The sequence below is a fragment of the Notolepis coatsorum genome, assembly GCF_963971535.1.
Source record: "Notolepis coatsorum genome assembly, chromosome: 19".
NCBI lineage: Eukaryota > Metazoa > Chordata > Actinopteri > Aulopiformes > Paralepididae > Notolepis > Notolepis coatsorum.
In genome coordinates this window covers 28,681,778-28,700,471 of record NC_140183.1, presented here as the reverse complement: position 1 = coordinate 28,700,471, position 18,694 = coordinate 28,681,778, and the positions used below count along the sequence as shown (strand labels likewise).

Below are 18,694 nucleotides of genomic sequence, written 5' to 3'. Positions count from 1 at the left end.
AAAAACATGTATTAAAAAAATTATAAAAATGGCCAATATCTCCATTTCAACCATTTTCTGAATAGCGCATGATTTTGGGCTTTTCTGGAGAATCGCGAGTGCCTTAACCTCTTAAGCCCGGAGCCCTATTTTCTGAAAATCCGCCTAAAATACACACCTAAGTAAATGGAATATTGCTCCACTTCTACAAGGTCCATTTGCATGTTCTTGGTATCTAGGGACATCTATGGACCTCAGTGAATGTATTCCCAGTGTCAGAAATATTGTGTCTATTACTCCTTTGTGATGAAACAAAGGAGAATATGAATTATGATTTTTCCTTGCATCTTTGACAGTGAATAACACCATGCAAAAAATTATTTTGGGTTCTCCCATCCGTACCAATGCAATTTGAAATATTATTATAGAATATAGAATAGCAGGCTTATATGTCCGATAGACTCTGACTCTGGCTCTGACTCTGACTCTCACTGACTCTGGCTCTAACTCTGATTCTGATTCTGACTCTGACTCTGGCTCTGACTCTCACTGACTCTGGCTCTAACTCTGGCTCTGACTCTGATTCTGATTCTGACTCTGACTCTGACTCTGGCTCTGACTCTGACTCTGGCTCTGACTCTGACTCTGACTCTGACTCTGACTCTGGCTCTGGCTCTGACTCTGACTCTGACTCTGACTCTGACTCTGGCTCTGGCTCTGATTCTGACTCTGACTCTGACTCTGACTCTGACTCTGACTCTGGCTCTGACTCTGACTCTGACTCTGACTCTGACTCTGGCTCTGACTCTGGCTCTGGCTCTGACTCTGGCTCTGACTCTGACTCTGACTCTGACTCTGGCTCTGACTCTGACTCTGATTCTGATTCTGACTCTGACTCTGACTCTGACTCTGATTCTGGCTCTGACTCTGACTCTGGCTCTGGCTCTGACTCTGAATGACTCTCACTGGCTCTGACTCTGGCTCTGACTCTGGCTCTGACTCTGGCTCTGACTCTGACTCTGACTCTGGCTCTGACTCTGACTGATTCTGACTCTGACTCTGACTCTGGCTCTGACTCTGACTGATTCTGACTCTGACTGATTCTGACTCTGACTCTTACTCTGACTCTGACTCTGACTCTGGCCTTGACTCTGTATCTGACTGACTCTGAATGACTCTCACTGACTCTGACTCTGGCTCTGACTGATTCTGATTCTGACTCTGACTCTGGCTCTGACTGACTCTCACTGACTCTGACTCTGGCTCTGACTGATTCTGATTCTGACTCTGACTCTGACTCTGGCTCTGACTGACTCTGAATGACTCTCACTGACTCTGACTCTGGCTCTGACTGACTCTGAATGACTCTCACTGACTCTGACTCTGGCTCTGACTGATTCTGATTCTGACTCTGACTCTGACTCTGGCTCTGACTGACTCTGAATGACTCTCACTGACTGGCTCTGACTCTGGCTGACTCTGACCACTTCATCCCTAACGTCAACACTCATAGTCTCAACACCTTTAAACATTTTCAAAATACCTTTTAAAACTTTTTTTATTGCAGAATTCCTGTCCCGTGCAAACGATGAGTGACATCTATGAGTCTGCCGCCAACTCGCTGGGATTATTCAACAGCCCGTGCCTGACGAAGGTGGAGCTGCGCATCGCCTGCAAAGGCATCTCGGACCGCGATGCCCTGTCCAAGCCGGACCCCTGCGTCCTCATCAAAATGCAGTCCCATGGACAGTGGCTAGAGGTCGGTCACACCACGCACACACACAATCAAAAACCATCAACTTTAAAGGGACTTAGCATTGTTTTTCTGTTAAAGATGTAGTATGTAACATGTCCACAACCGTCTAAGAATGACTACACCTATGTTATACTGTATGTTGTCGAGTTGTGTACTTACATTATCCCAAATGTTTCCAACAATGTTCAAACCTTGAGAAATCTGTGTGTTTAATCAAGAACACAGAGCGTGTTCTGTGGTTCTCTTCTTCCTGTATTTTTCCTCCCATCCCAATTTAGTCGTTACGCCAATTCCCCCCTCCCCTTCCTGGTCGTTGCGTACATGTGCCCCCCACTGGTTGGTCTAGGGAGCCCTGAAGTCTATCACATGCTTCCTCCGATACATAGGAGACAGCCAGTAGCCTCTTTTCACCTGGCAGCGAGGACTCTCATTGGTGAAGTGTAACGCGTGGGAGGTCACACTACCTTCACCATTTCCCTCCCTCGCTGTGCAGGCGCCCTGACCGACCTGTAGGAGTCGCTGTTTACAACGACCAGATTACCACCCACCGGCTTCCCTCCCGCTGACATTGTGCCAGTATGACGACCGGTCAAGCCGGAGGCACCGCTGACAGCCGGATTCGATACCAGTGTCTCTGCGGTGGTAGACAGACGCTTAGTCCGCTGTGCTACCCGGCCACCTGGTTTTGTTCTTCTTATACTTTCTGGCAGACTAGACATCCTGTGGTTGCTCCTCAATCGTGTCATATCCCCTTTTCCCACTTCCCAACCAGCATTAGCTTTGCAGTGCAAACTATTTTGAGCTACTATCAACTCTTGCTACTTACCAATAGCTTTCAAACCATCATTTGAATTATCAATCTAGCTAAAAGCAAAGTGCAGTGTATTTTAACACTTTGAGTGCCGGCCTCCGTGTCCTATACCTGTTGAATGCCGCCATCCACTTCAATTATAGAGCTCTCATATTTGCGAACGCATAAACTATATCTTAAATTATGGCTATGTGTCTAATATGGCCGTCGCTTATCAATGACTTGTTTGCAGTCAACATTGTCGAAGCGGATTGTTTTTTAATCAGTTAATTTCCGTTTTATACCATTTTGAAAAACGCTAGTTTCATGAAACTTCCAGAAGATTTCAGAAGATTCTGTGATAAACGCCCTTTACTGGAATACACAAAACACGTTGTCATTTTTTGGCCTATTTATGTTATCATTTTCAAATAAATGCTAGATTATCGATAGTATATGTGTACTTATGCACGCTATAGAAGCGGGCTGAAAAATCTATTATCTTATTTCCTGATCAGCTACACACACACATATGGGACACGTTGATATATAGGTGAAAACAGCTCTGATTATCCCAATACTGGTAAAATAGATTCCTTACCTCAGATCAGATGTTCTCCAAAAATATTATTCCAATTCCTGATCGCCATTCCAAATATCGATCGTGTTTATTGATCCAACGCTGGGTACTGGAAATATATATTCCACGCTGTTCTGATGGTCCACAATGAGTCAGATCGGCTCGGGTTACTTGCCTGTAAAATGTGGATTCCGGATTTTTTTTTCTCATCCATTTTCATTGAGTCCATTCCAATGCGTGCATTACCATCCGGGAGACGATAGGGGCGGTATTTTTCCCAATTAGAGTTCAGACAGATCCCCACTGGTAACGTGAGGCTAGATTGATGAAAAATGAATGGAAATCGATAATAAAAAAAATTAAGATAAAAAAACGGCATATCTCATCGGCTGGCACTCAACGGTTGGCATGAAATAACGAATTATGCCGTGGCTGGCACTCAAAGTGTTAACAATGAAGACAACAACTTCCATGATCGCACACTCCTTCACGGCACGAAACCATGTCACTCCCCTGACTAATAGTATAATGGGGCTCTATGGAGAAACCATGGAGTCTTTCACCTATTACATAATTATCTAGCTTTGGCATGGATTGATTGTTTAGATTGCTAGCATGGCTAACAAATGCAAATATAGTGTAGTCTGCCCCATCGTTCTGACCAGGATTACATCCCTTTTTGCCTCCTTGATGTGCTCACACACTGACACTGACGTGGACAAGAAACTTGTCTATACTGTTACAACTAAGCTAAGGATACTAAAGCTAATGCTAAGAAAGTACACCTACATGATAACCTGCTGCAGCTACCCAAGCCTAGTGAGTGAAACTACCAACTCTGGCCTTGTCGTCGATGATGACGATCAGTGTAGATGGTTCACCGGCAGTATTTTATCATAAAAAAGAAAGCAACACAAAATGAGATAAGTACTGAGGAGAGAGAGAGAGAGAGAGAGAGAGAGAGAGAGAGAGAGAGAGAGAGAGAGAGAGAGAGAGAGAGAGAGAGAGAGAGAGAGAGAGAGAAAATACCACAATACCACAGTGTATCTGTCTACAGGGGATTGTTGATCAGAATCTATCGTACAGGGCCCTGTTTCATGTACGTGGTTCAACTAAGTCGATCAACATGTCCATTATCCAGCTTCAGTTAACCCGATGTTCAAAGCCGGGATTTTCCTGTTTCACAAAGGAGGATTCAGTCTCGTTAACTCAAGCCAGACTTGAGAGTCAGGCTCAAGTCAGGCTAGATGCGCGCTCCCGTTTTAGGTGGAAAGCCAGCACGTATCGATGGCAGAGACCCTGATTCTCAACGGCATTGATTGATTAATTGATTTAAGACTTTATTGACAGATTGCAATAGGCTCAATCGCCTCGCCGACAAGTTAAATGCGTTATCTATAGGCTAATTCTAAGTCCCTCATTACCTCAATCAATCAGATTATATTTCTTTAAACTTGCCTGCTGGATTGAATAATCAAATGAGATCTTGCTAGCGAAAATTATTAGTTAACTGTTATACAGAATTACGATACGGCTCTCTTACCCATTGATTGATGTATAGTCAATCTTTTACTTATCTTCTCTGTGGTGTAACGGGTTCTTCTTTTGACTTTCACACGGACGACCGGGGTTCAAGGCCCTAGTCTTTTCCTTCTTTTTGCAATATAGGAATAATTCAATTTGGTGCACGTTGAGAGCTATATAAAGAATGACATCCTCAATGCATGTAGATTTATAATATTTTAACTTAAAACCAGGCTACTTTGGCGTATAATCATTAATATTATATTCAAAAAAATCATATTGGAAACACGGGGATTTGAACCCCGGTCGCTGAATTGGCAGGCATGAGCACTACCGCTGGGCCACTGGGCCAGATGGGATAAATTCATTGTTTATACATTAATGAACGAGAGACCCGTGTTTAGAATATCCGTTGTTTTGAATGAAGTTTATCTCTTTATCCTCATTCATTAATGTGACGTCAACGGCTCATTCAATTTCTCAAATCCGTCAAACAGCGCATCTCATCAGACATCTTAATCCCAGTTACAATTAAAATAACCACATCATGTGTACATCGCACGAGCGAGCGCCACCGTCGCCACGGTATATATAACGTGCATTATTTAGGACAAAGTGAATTTAATATCAGCATTTTGGGTCTATTTTACATTTCAAAAGCCCCCTCTGGAAGAATGGAGCACAAAAACGTAATTCAGAATGGTATAATGCAGATCGTAGACTGTGGGAATAGTTTCAGGAAACGGGCTGTCACTTCTTTGCGGGGGCGTGGCGATAGTTCAGGCTAACTTGAACTTGAACTCTGCTTTCGAGCAGGCTCAAACTTTTGGATATGTTGTCATGGTGATTTGGGAAATCCACGTACATGAAATCGGAAAGTCAGGCTAACACAGTTATCCAGCTAAAGTTATCCGGCTAACTCGGTTATCCCGGTACATGGAACGGGGCCCAGGTCTATCTATGTACATAAACACTCATAACATTCTTATTTATTTTTCATGCTACTTCTCAGCTTTGTTCAACTCATTCTCCCTCATAATTCATGTACAAACTCACAGCTTCAGAAAAATGTAACAGGGTCATCCGTTCTGAAAATTGTGCTTGACGAATGAGGGGCCAGTGCTCCTGATCACCATGTCTTAATATCTATTAGACAGACACACATACAGTACACACACATGCAACATCAATAACAGTCAATGTAGCCTTAGCACTTTAGTATGTGTGAGAGTGCGTGACATTGGTGATGGGCGAAAACCTGGTATCTCCAAAAGGGTAAAACTATTCAGGAATGAAGGACCCCAGAAGGAGAGACGGTTCTTTATTGAAACAGTAGGAGGGATGAGCGGAAGTCAGAGTAAGGGAGACACAGGAGAGAAGGTTCTTTATTGAAACAGTAGGAAGGCTGAGAGGAAGTCAGAGTAAGGGAGACACAGGAGAGACGGTTCTTTATTGAAACAGTAGGAAGGCTGAGAGGAAGTCAGAGTAAGGGAGACACGGGAGAGATGGTTCTTTATTGAAACTGTATGGCTGAGAGGAAGTCAGAGTAAGGGAGACACAGGAGATAAGGTTCTTTATTGAAACAGTAGGAAGGCTGAGAGGAAGTCAGAGTAAGGGAGACACAGGAGATAAGGTTCTTTATTGAGACAGTAGGAAGGCTGAGAGGAAGTCAGAGTAAGGGAGACACGGGAGAGATGGTTCTTTATTGAAACAGTATGGCTGAGAGGAAGTCAGAGTAAGGGAGACACAGGAGAGAAGGTTCTTTATTGAAACAGTAGGAAGGCTGAGAGGAAGTCAGAGTAAGGGAGACACAGGAGATAAGGTTCTTTATTGAGACAGTAGGAAGGCTGAGAGGAAGTCAGAGTAAGAGAAACATGGGAGAGAAGGTTCTTTATTGAAACAGTAGGAAGGCTGAGAGGAAGTCAGAGTAGGGGAGACACAGGAGAGATGGTTCTGGTGGGATGAACAGGGGCAAACACAGCTCTAGAGGCAGCGGACCACTACACAATCTCTCGGCCCACACACTGAATCTAAAGAAATAATCTTGGGGTTTTGAATGGGTTTCTATAGCTATATGATCCTATAGCTCACTACATAGAAATTCATTTCAGCTTTCAATTGATTCATGAACATGGGCGGAAAGAAAGTAGTTTTCTGTTTAGTTTGTTAGTTGTTTGTTTTCATGTTTCTAAATCGAAGGATTTGCCTCAAGCACCGCATGAACATGTTCTCAGCAGGCCATGCTTTACTTTCAAACGGATGCTTCCTGAAATATAATGCAATGGTTTGCTGTTCCCTTTTCATTTTGTAGTGTGACCAAATGCAGGACAGCATGCCAATTTTGCGGGACAGTAAAGTAATCCTGAATACAATATGTAAGAATAAAGGTTTATATAATGTATAAAGCATTTTTATCTAAATATAAGCATTTACATGAATTAAATAACGTCTTAAAAGTACAATAGGCTAAGTGGGTCAACTATGTAAAATGGCTAAGCAGCAGAAACACTGCAGAACAGAACATAAATTGAAGGCTGAGAGAAATTATGTCTTCATAGTTGTTACTGGGCACACTTACCGCTCCCAAAACACAAGTTGATAAATCCAGACATTGGACCTCATTCTTGAACATGTTCGTAAGTATCTTTGTAAAAAGTTTGTACTAACAAATTTATGAAAATCCTCCTCCGGATTCCTGAACGCGTGAAACGGTCTTCGTAGGCGGCAAAAATCATGAATCATGAATGAAAAATTTCACTCATTCATAACATTGGTACCGGGCAGAGATATATTTAACATCACAAATAGATCAATACAGTCCATATTAAGTGATGTTGTGTTTCTTTTTCAAATGTAGCCAAGAGTAAAGACCCTAACCCTATCAAAACAGCAGTAAAATTGTATATTTTCAGCACTACGTTAGTTTAGCAATGAGCAGGGCTCTACAGTGCGACCATATTGCTTGCATATGCCCCTAAAAATATGTGTGTGCGAACCTCAAAACTCAATTACGCGCACAGTGTGCGAGTGCAGATTACAGCCTCGGTCGTACTTTTTATTTCTCCGCTGAGAATCGTTAAAAAACTACAAGTCCCACATTGCACTCAAGCCAACGGTCCAATCACAGTAGAGTGAAGTGACTGGTTTCATGGGAAATAAAGCAAATGACCAATCGGAAGCTCTCATTTTGCTTGTTTACTTCCTGAAACTCCGCCATTGCGATCAGGGCTCTCGTTTTCCGAGACACTAAGTTATTATAGTCTCTCTCTTACCAATAGCAATAGATTTTAGAACACCTAGATTTATCGATAGCAATAGCAATATAACGTTAATGCAACAAAACGAATGCCTTGCTTTGTTAATCATAACGTTGATGCAGTAGCGTATGTTGCTGTGTTGGCTGTAACGGACATGACAATAACAACGTGTACACATTAAAATTGCGATAATCTATTCTAACATTTTCAAATCGATGCAGTTGAATTTCCCCCTTAGGATCGATGCATTGTTACACCCCTACACCAAAGTCACTGGCCTACTGTGTATCTGTGTGTATAATAACTTGGCTAGCGTTATCAACAGCAGAGATGGGCAATAGGGTCCAGCTGCAGCGCCGGACGGCCGGAGTGCAAGCGGTGTGATGTAATTGGCAGACTCGACTGTCAATAAATGGTCTACCTGACACGCAAACTCATAAACAATGTTTCTGTACTGGATGTGTACAGTATTTCAATAGGCAACCCTGAAAGGATTATTTTTCTAGAAGAGCAACACAGCCAAAACATATGCATTGTATGCATAAAAGGGGCAAAAGCTAAAGTTAAGTGACTGAACCTTTTGTAGCAGTAGTTTGATTTGATAGTTTATTTGATAGGGACAGCACATGTTAATGAACAAAATACTTTGTTCACTTTGATCAAGTACAAAATACAAAATGTAAACATGCAGGGTTGTAGCAAGAGCTAATTTACACACATGCACGCACAGTACAAATATACATATATTTTTGAAAAAAAAAATAAACTCTGTTACTTGAAATATTTTCACTGTGGTCCTAAATATTTTTGGGTGCTCCTAAATTTCTTTGTGTGCTCCTAAATGTTTTCATTTAGGAGCACATGTGCTCCTTGGGAAAAAGGTTAGCGTAGAGCCCTGATGAGTGTTATTAGCGAAATATGAGCTTATAAAAATTGCCACGCATTGCATCGGAAACCGGATGATTTAGACGTGAGGAAATGATGCCGCCATGAAATCGTTGTAGTTCTAAGAAAGAATAGACCCAGGGCTTTCGATGGATGTCGAAATTTCATAAAACTACACTACCCAACGTATATTGTTTCTTTACCTTTCTGTGAACGTCTAGGAAAAAACTGCGTGGCAATCCGGTAAAAAATGGCAGAGCTATGGACATTATACAAAAGTAACTGTACTTACAGTAGATTTCATTCACAGTCTTTGCTGCCCTGTAACGGGCGCCTGGTGGTACTAAATCCAGATTTAACTCCGCCATTGGAAAGAGGAGATTTGGCCCGATCCAGACTTGGCCATAATAAGGTAATTTATAGGCCTGATATTCTATATGCTATATTCATATTTCCAAATGCATGTATCCGGATGGCAACATTCAGTAATGTATCTACAAAAACCCATGTAAATAATTTGCCCTTTGTTCATTTGCTTAGATTTTTATTACACTTGATCTCGAGAAGGTGCTGAATTCTTTACTTTTGGTCAATGTTAGCATGGTGTTATTCACCGTCAAAAAGAAAGAAAAAATTAATAGTTTAATAGAGAAACTGTAGTTTCTCAAACAGAAAACCAAAAACACAGCTCACAGTAGCTTCTTGGAGAACGGAGGCACTAGCAGGCCGGGAGACGCTGGTTTGTAGGCTCTTGACAATTTTGAGAAATCGCTTATATTTTTGTGTCTGGAGCCAGAGTGTGCGGTTTCAAATTTATTCTACAAGTGTTGATTCCACGAGACACCTCACTGACACCTCCCACGCTGTGCGTACTCTCTCCTTCACTAAGTCTATTATAGACGACCAGAAGGGGGGTTAATTCGTATCATAATAATGAATGACCAGAGGTAGGGATGTCAAAAGCAGATCCCCACCATCTCTCCTCTTGTATAATGAGGCTATGGCTGTATGTGTATGTCACCGAATTTCCCCAAGGGGATCAATAAAGTTCATCCTTATCCTGGCAAATCCCACCCTGGGTGATTTTTCCTTCTTTGTGTGAGCAAGCACCAAGCCAAAATCCTTGTATGTGAAACGTACTTGGCAAATAAAGATAATTCTGATTCAGAATATTTTTTTCCGACCCAACAGACATCTGAGAGCGCTGAACTGTACAGCTCTTAGTGTGTTACCCCCCATGTGCTGAAGGCTGTACAGCGAGCTGAGTTCTGCACTGCACAGCCCTGTGATGTGTGCATCATTACAGATGATTTTGTTGCTGGGAGTGTGTAGCGAACCACAAGCTCTCTGCCGGCGTAATTGACAGAGCAGAGCAATGCCCAAGAGGCATTTAAATAATGGAAGGGTGATCTTAGGGAGAGAGGGGCCTGTGATCAGGATGTCTAAGTGCTCCCTCTTTTGTTCTGCAGCCGTCAGGATTAATAGTACTTTATACCAGCAAAAAGTGAATGTACATGCCATGGGTTGAAAATCGGAGTTTTTTTTTTTTAACCAGAAGAATAATATTTGATCTTAACTCATTCAGCGCTGGGCCTATATGACCAAATTAGGGCTACCACGCCAGCGCTTTAATCAATGGGAGGACAGGGAAATTTGCGAGTGCTTAAAATATATCTTAAATTATGGCTATGGGTCTAATACACCCATTCCTTATCAATGACTTGCTTGCAGTCAACATGTACGAAACAGATTGTTTTTTCATCGGTACATTTCCGTTTTATACCGTTTTGAAAATGAGTATAGTTTTGGAGATTTCTAGTAATTCCAGAGAAAGATGCGATAATAGCCCTTTAGTGGAATACACAAAACACGTTGTAATTTTTCGGCTGATTTATGAATCGTTTTCAAATAAACGCTAGATTATCGATAGTATATGTGTCCTTATGCACGATACAAAAGCGGGCTGAAAAATTGCTTATCCGTACCTTGCTCAGCGCCAAAAAAACATTTGATTAACCCAATACTGGTAACATCCTTACCTCACATCAGATGTTCTGCAAAAAGATTAATCCAATTCCTCATCGCCATTCCAAATATCGATTGCGTCCATTGATCCATATAGTCCTTATAGTCCAAAACACATAATCCACGCTGCTCCCAGTCCCCCAGTCAACGTGGTACAACGATACTGCATGCCCGAGAAGCAAAACCCGGACCGGACTTTTTTTCTTGATGCACATCCCCAGCCAATCCAATCCAATGATGTGCAATACCATCCGGGAGATGATAGGCGGCAGTATTTGCCCTTTTGCGAGCTCAGACCCATTCCCAACGATAACATCAGGTTGGATGGATGAAAATGAATGGATATCGCTAATAAAATAAATAACGATTAAAACCCGACTATACTCGTGACTGCCGTCCAATGAGTTAAAGGAGACATGCTATGTGTCTTTGCAACAATTGTATACAATGTCCTAGTTTCTGTGGAACTATGTTTTTCTTTTTGCAAAGAAACTAGTCTAAATATATATTATATATATTGATCATGAATATCCCTGATACATGAGTACATGAATACATGTAAAACAGTAGTTTGAATCAAGAAGAATCAAGAAGAATCAAGAGGTTTATTTGTCACATACATACCAGGGCATACAGTGAAATGCGGGTGGTCTTGCCCGCATTGATTGTGCAAAATACAATAATAAAATAGAATAAAATAGGCATAGAAAAAATTAAATAGATAAGACACAAGATATGCATGGTAAAAAAAGACATGCTAGGTTCCTGAGAAACTGGTTCTTATATACACTACTATGCAATATACAATTTACAATGTTAACTCTTACTGTATCTAAACTATACAGTACCTCCTTCTTTTAAAGAGTTTCTAAAGATTCTATTTTTTAAAGTGACATTTTGTTTAAAGTGATTTTTTTAGCGGTTGCCGCATGAGTGGTGTGTGTGTGTGTGTGTGTCTGTGTGTGCTCATGTGTATTTGTGAGTGGAGAGTTCAGTGTTCAGTGTTCTGATGGCCTGGGGGAAGAAGCTGAGTCGGAGTCTCTCTGTTCTTGCAGCGTGTGACCGACCAGCAGGGCTGAGTCGTCCACGAACTGGAACAAGTTGCAGTCACAGTAGCGGACCTAGTATGCTTCCTTGTGGAACACCACAGCTCACTGGGAGGGGGGGGGGGGGATAGGGTACCGTTTACCTCCACCATCTGTTCTCTCCCCTCCAGGTAGGATTGCATCCAGCTCACTGATAGACTATCAAAACCAATTGTTTTTAGTTTGTCAATCAATGGGGTGATTGACAGTGTCGAAAGGCTTTTGCGATAGTCATCAAGCCTGTCATCATGGTACAGAGTTCAGAGAGATGATAGCTGAGGGAAAGAAGATTCACTCAGATGGTAAATGAAATGTCTCTCTCCTTGTGCATTTTTCTAAATGATAGTCGTGTATCAGAGCAGCAGTGTAGCGTACAGTATAACCACCTTTTTCTGTTGTAGCGTAACAGAGTTAGAGTATAATTAACTGACACTCATAGCAGCCTAATTACCACTGCGTTACCAAACAGATGGTAAGCTGACAGTGTTATTTCGCCCTCCTCAAGTACCAGTACACATTTGTGTCCAAAAGATTATTATGAATTACTAATGTTTTGGCAACACGTGCGTCGGTCTCGTCCAAATATTAGGGGAAGCTCATTCTTCTTTATTACAGTCATATTACATCATACTCTGCATCGACGTGTCGACCGTGCGAGTGGCTTTAATACACACACACACACACACACACACACACACACACACACACACACACACACACACACACACACACACACACACACACACACACACACACACACACACACAGGGCCCGCCTTGCAGCGCTTACGAGATTTTTTCAGACTTAAAAGTGGCTTGTTTCCTAACTTGGCTCTTCATAGAAGACCTTTGTTAGAAGACCTCAAGTTAGAAGGTTAGGCGTTTTTTTCACTAAGGTCTAATGTGAGCCGTATGCATGCCCGCCTCTCTTGGCTTAACGTTGAAAATAGATTGTCTTTTAATATACTTGTGCTGTTCAAGTTGGTCATGAGCAGTAAAACTCCTGTTTTTATACATAATCAGATTGTTTTTAGTAATACTGTGCACGAGCATTACACTAGAGGTTCCAGTAGTGGGCAGCTTGAATTGCCAGGTCCTAGAACCAGCGCTTTGGGGAGATCTTTTATTTTTAGAGCATTAACTCTTTGGAATGGCCTGCCTCGGAACCTCTGCTGCATTTACAGTAGATGCACTTTTAAAAAGAATCTTAAATTGTTTTTAAATAGTTTTTAACACTGTAACGTAATTTTTTTTGTTTTACACTAATGTAATTTTTAGCTATCTTAATTGTTACAGTAGGTTCATTATGCATTGTGTGTACTGACTTTTAATAATTTTGTTTTTGCAATAGTTATTGTAACTGAGGGGTACAATTCCCTGACTGTATTACTAGATATGATACTTACTACCACTACCTTTGTACTTAATATTCGGCCACCCAGTACACGGCATAAATATATTATGATGAACACTGTCACGTAGATGAAACGGATCCAACACAAATGTACGAATTAGAAATAGGTCTTTATTTCTACACAGCGATGGTGTGTAGAGCAAGCACTTAATCAAATCAATCACATTTATGAATGGAATTAGTATGCACTTTTATGGCAAGAGTATTCGTCGGTATATCAATAGAGAATGTCCAATCTCTGAAGGCGCAGGTGGTACATATACGACCTGGAATAGTTTAAGGAATAACAGCAATGATACTTTAATGATTATATACTGGATACACTAGAGGGGGTTAATCCGGTCGCTTGTAAGCCGACAGGAGTAGGAAGGGGGGGGGGTAGAATCCGACTGCCTCATCCGGCCAAGGGTATCCCAGGTGAACCCACTGTAGTGCCGTTCAATGCGCCGGCGATCCTTGGACCACAGATGAAAGCAGGTGGACTCTTTGTGGGCCGGTGTCATCCGGTCCACGGAGGAGAGACGTGAAGCGACCTCGTCTTGCAGAGCGTCTCCTCACCTTGCGTCCTCTCCAGGGGGGGGGGTTCCAACACACGGCAGTGTCGGGGGTCTTTATCCATGGAATAATCAAAGTATACAAAGCATAATCCGTGCCTGGGAAGGCGGGCTGTCGTCGGTAGAATAATCCGGTATACAGGTCCACTCGCTCGTCGGCTCTGGGGCTCCTCGGGTGCAGCTTCACGTAGGGTCAACCACCCTGGGTAAGCAGCCAGTTCTCTGCCCGAAACGATGGGGTACTGACTACGGTAGTATTCTCACCGCACGAAGCACTATATATTAACAGACTATTATTAGCTTAATAGACTACGTCCAACTCGACGATATAGTGCCAAATATGACTATTCAAATATTAATATACACGATGTCTCAATACCGATGGTAGGCGAACTTGGCCTTACTCCCACACGTGGCGTCGCGGGGAGGCTTTACGTCTGTGACTCTATTGGAGGGTAAGAAACTGGACTGAAAAGAAAGTCCTACTTTAGTAGCGCAGTATATATACGCACTATGAACAAATAGTCCCATTAGTGGTGCGGTAGTCAGATTCCTACGCGGAACTAGGACTTGTTCGTACATGTGGAGCGGTACGTTTGAACTGGGTCTGAGGGGTATGGCAGCCTGGCACCAAGGTCTCGACCAATAGTAGAATGGAGACTATTATGGGATGTTCAGTAGGCTAGAATGGATATTCAATGCATATTGTACAAGGAATATACAAGGGATATCAGGGAATATTAGAGAATATACAAATACAATTAAATATATATATATAAATAAATATATATATTCGGTTTAATCTGGCCCTTCACAACAGCCACCCCCTGATTGGTCCCAGACCTAATCAGTTAAACAGAGACAGATTAATCGCGTTGTCTATTTACACATAAGGGTTTGCTGTAGGGGTCAGTCAACTTCACAAAGTCATAGGGTTGTAGGGTCATGGTCATCATCGATTGTGTCTGGGAGTCGAGGCAGTTCTATGAGCCTCGCCACGGGACGGGTGTAAGTGCGACCCTGGACGAGCACTTCAGCTGCTCGGACCTTGCCGTCGGCACCGGTGATCACTTTGCTTACGCGGCCGGCCGGCCACATAGCTCTGGGCAGTGATTGATCAATAATCATGACGACTGTTCCTTCTGTCAAATTGTCTCTCTCCTTTACCCACTTCTGGCGGGTCTGTAGAGACGGTAGGTAGTGCAGTAGGAAACTGTTCCAAAACTTGTCGGCTAATACTTGGCTGTACCTCCACATTCGTCGGCCGTTTGCTTCTTCAGGCCGGTACATTGTCTGTGGTAATGCAGGATCTAGCCGCCCCATCAGGAGTGTGTTGGGGGTAACTGGGTCGATATCCGCCACATCACTGGAGACATATCCGAGGGGCTTCGAGTTAAGTACTCCCTCAATCTCCGTGAGGACTGTCATTAGGACTTCTTCCGCCACAGTCTGGGCCCCAAGTACTGCGTACAGGGCTGTCTTTATGGAGCGCACTTCTCGTTCCCAAGTGCCACCGAAGTGGGGTGCGTTTGGGGGGTTGAATTGGAAATCAACCTGTGCTGGAGCGAGGTGGGTCTTAAGTTCTGGGCCCATAGCTTGGAAGCTCTCTCTCAGCTCTCTTTCGCCGCCTTTGAAGTTTGTCCCATGATCGGACAATAGGGTAGACGGTCTTCCTTTCCGTGATGTGAATCTATGGAAGGCCATAAGGAATGAGTCTGTGCTCATGGTCGGGAGAAGCTCGATGTGTATCGCTCTGGTGGTCATGCATTTGAATACAATACCCCACCGCTTCTCGGTTCCTCTTCCTTTCTTTATGTGCAGCGGGCCAAAGCAGTCCATACCCGTTGAGTGGAATGGCTTGTCACCGATTCGGAGGCGACATGGAGGAAGGTCAGCCATCCTTGGTATGCTGGGCTGCGCGCGCCACTTGCGGCAGTCTAGACATGTTCGCTGGAAGCGTCGTACCGCCTCTCTTCCTTGTAGGATCCAGTAACGACGTCTGATTTCCGCGAAGACTCTTTCTGCTCCTGCGTGATGTACATCCTCATCGTATTTCTTTATAATCCGCTCTGTGACCTTGTGTCGGCTGTTCAATACGATCGGGTATTTAATGTCATCCGGTAGATTGGGGGCTCTGCGTAGGCGACCACCCACTCTGATGAGGGTATGAGCGTCGCTCTCGGGGGCCAGATGAATTAATCTGCTGTCGGATGGGACGGGCTTTCCTCCCTGTAGACAGGCCAATTCATCGGGGAACGAGTCTCTCTGGGCTTGCTGCAGTAGAAGCAATTCTGCTTCCTCGTAGTTAGCTGCTGACATATCAGCGGGGGACTTGCACTCCGGGTGGTACAGCAGGAATGTTCTTTGTTGCGCACTCTCTATGGACGTGCAATCGTCTATGTTAGGGTCGGTGGAGGCTACGGTGCTCAATCCACAGAACACAGACTTCTTATTTTCCACCTCCTCTGGACTTGCTTCCCTCGGGATAGGCATGGGCCACTGTCCTTCCGGGAGTCTTAGGAATGCGGGGCCGTCACTGTAAGCATTGTGACGGGTGAGGTCATCCAGGGGCATCCCCCGGGTGATGACGTCAGCTGGGTTCTGTTTTGTATCAACGTAGCGCCACTCTGTTTCTCCGGTTAACTCTTCGGTTAAGTCTTGAATCTCGGTGACTCTGACTCCCACGAAGACTTTGTACTTGCATGAGTCCGATTTGATCCAGGCGAGTACCGTCGTGGAATCTGACCACAGGATTGTTCTAGACACCGGTATGGTGAGCTCACGTTGGATGAGCGTGGCTAGGTGCGCTCCGGCTAGGGCTGCGCAGAGCTCTAGACGTGGGATAGATTGTTGCTTGCGTGGGGCTATTCTCGAGCGGGCGAGGACAAATGCTGTGTAGATCTCTCCCCCCTGGTCTTGGGCCCGCAAGTAGGCTACTGATCCGTATGCGACCTCTGAGGCGTCACTGAAGACGTGTAAGTCCATTTTACATGTCTCTGGCCTCACCGTGGGTGGGAAGTAGCTTCGGCGCATATTAACGCCTGGGAGTGAGTGGAGCTCCATCTCCCACTCTCTCCAGGTGGATGCAAGGTGTGCGGGAATGGGGTCGTCCCAGCCCTGGTCCTTGTCCCACAATGCTCGTACAATCATTTTTGCCCTGGTGGTGTACGGTAGAATACATCCTAGCGGGTCATATTGTCGGGCGAGTGTTGTGTACACACTCCGTCTGGTGGTCGGCGCCGCCGCCGGCCTTCCCTGCTCCGTAGTCAGGGGCTTGTGTCTGTAGTGAAGCGAATCTGTTTTGAATCGCCACACCAATCCCAGGGTCATCTCCTGGGCTTCTCCCGGGATTGTAGCCATCCAGGTCTCGCTGCTGGCTGCCTTGTCCTCGGAGGAGAGGCTGCGCAGTACTTGCGGATCGCTGCTGGCCCACTGCCTGAGATCAAAGCCGCCTTTGATCAATGAGGCGCGGAGTTTAATCAGGAGAGCCTCGGCTTCTTCTTGGGTTGAAAGGCTTTGTAGACAGTTGTCTACGTAGAAGCTGTTCTTTACGCTGTGTCGGACCTCTTCGTCCGCTGCTGGGTCCTCTGCTACATGTTTCTGTAGTGCAAATGTAGCACAGCAGGGGCTGCACGTCGTTCCGAAGGGGAGGACTTCCCATTGGTAGATGGCTGGGTGCTCATCTCCTGGCTTCTCTCTCTATAGGAACCGTAACAGGGGCTTGTCCGCCTCTACTAATCTCACCTGCAGGAACATTCCTTTAATGTCCCCGCTGATGGCCACCTTTTCCTGGCGGAAGCGGAGTAGAACGCCGAGTAGGGAGGGGCCGAGTGTGGGACCGGGCAGTAACTCTTTATTCAGATTTTGGGATCCGATCTGGTAGCTGCAGTTAAATACTATGCGGTCTTTACCGTTGTGATGGACCTTGTGGTGAGGCACGTACCACGATTCAGTAGTCTGGTCAGCCTCTTTAATGTCCATCTTTGTGACGTGTCCCGCTGTGATGAGCTTCTCAATCTCAGCGCGGTATACACTCTCTTGGGCGGGGTTCTTGGCTAAGCGCCGCTCCGTGTTCAGCAGGTACCGTTCTGTGGCGTCTGTCTTGGCGTGGAAAGTAGGCATTCCTTCTCGCCGCAGGAGTGGCGTGGCGTATCTCAACACGCCGTTGACCGGGACTCTCTTGGTCCCTGTCTCGAGGAGGTGAATGGCGTAAATGTCATCTTTAGAGCGAATGTCTTTCTTTCCGTTCTTAAAGGGCATTTGTTCCAAGGTCCATAGCCGCTCTACGTGTTGCAGGAGTGCGGTTTCTCCCTCTGTGACTCGGGAGTGGAGACATCTAGTGGCTGTACTTCGGTTGAGAGATTTGGCGAGCGGGCCTTGGAGAGTCCATCCCAAACGGGTCTCGACTGCTGCAGGACAGCCTCGGGGTCCGGTATGAACCCGGTCTATCGGGACAATGAGGTCTGCATGGTCGGAGCCTATCAACAGGGTCGGCATAGCATTGTCTATGAGCGGGATCGGTAACTTGCGCAGATGTGCATATTTCTCCATCAGCTTGGCGACGGGGTATGTGTACCGCGACAGTCCTATTTCTTGGCTGGTGAAAGCGTCTGCAATCTGGTACCGTCGCTCAGGCTGGCCGCTTGCTGCGATAGAGAATGAGACATTCTCGCCCTTCATCGTCTTCAAATCTCGTCTTATTGTCCGAATTGTCATTTGGGTTTCGCTTCCCCGCAGCCCTAGCTGGGCCGCAGCGGAGGCGAGCAGCAGGGTCTTCTCTGACCCGTCATCGAGGACGGCGTAAGTGTCCAGGACTTTATTCTGGTAGCTTAGTGTCACACGCACT

At 44.7% G+C, this 18,694-nt stretch overlaps 1 protein-coding gene across 1 annotated transcript in view; it reads left to right on the top strand.

The window, feature by feature from the left end:
• Positions 1 to 1,567: 1,567 nt before the first annotated feature.
• The window catches only part of cpne4a (copine IVa), a gene marked incomplete at both ends in the record, with an annotated part of 402,880 nt that continues 385,753 nt past the window's right edge, over positions 1,568 to 18,694 (top strand). Inside the window, one exon of the mRNA XM_084336898.1 lies at positions 1,568 to 1,738. Within this exon, the coding sequence (XP_084193024.1) occupies positions 1,568 to 1,738 (171 nt within the window). The remainder of the gene's footprint in view (positions 1,739 to 18,694) is intronic.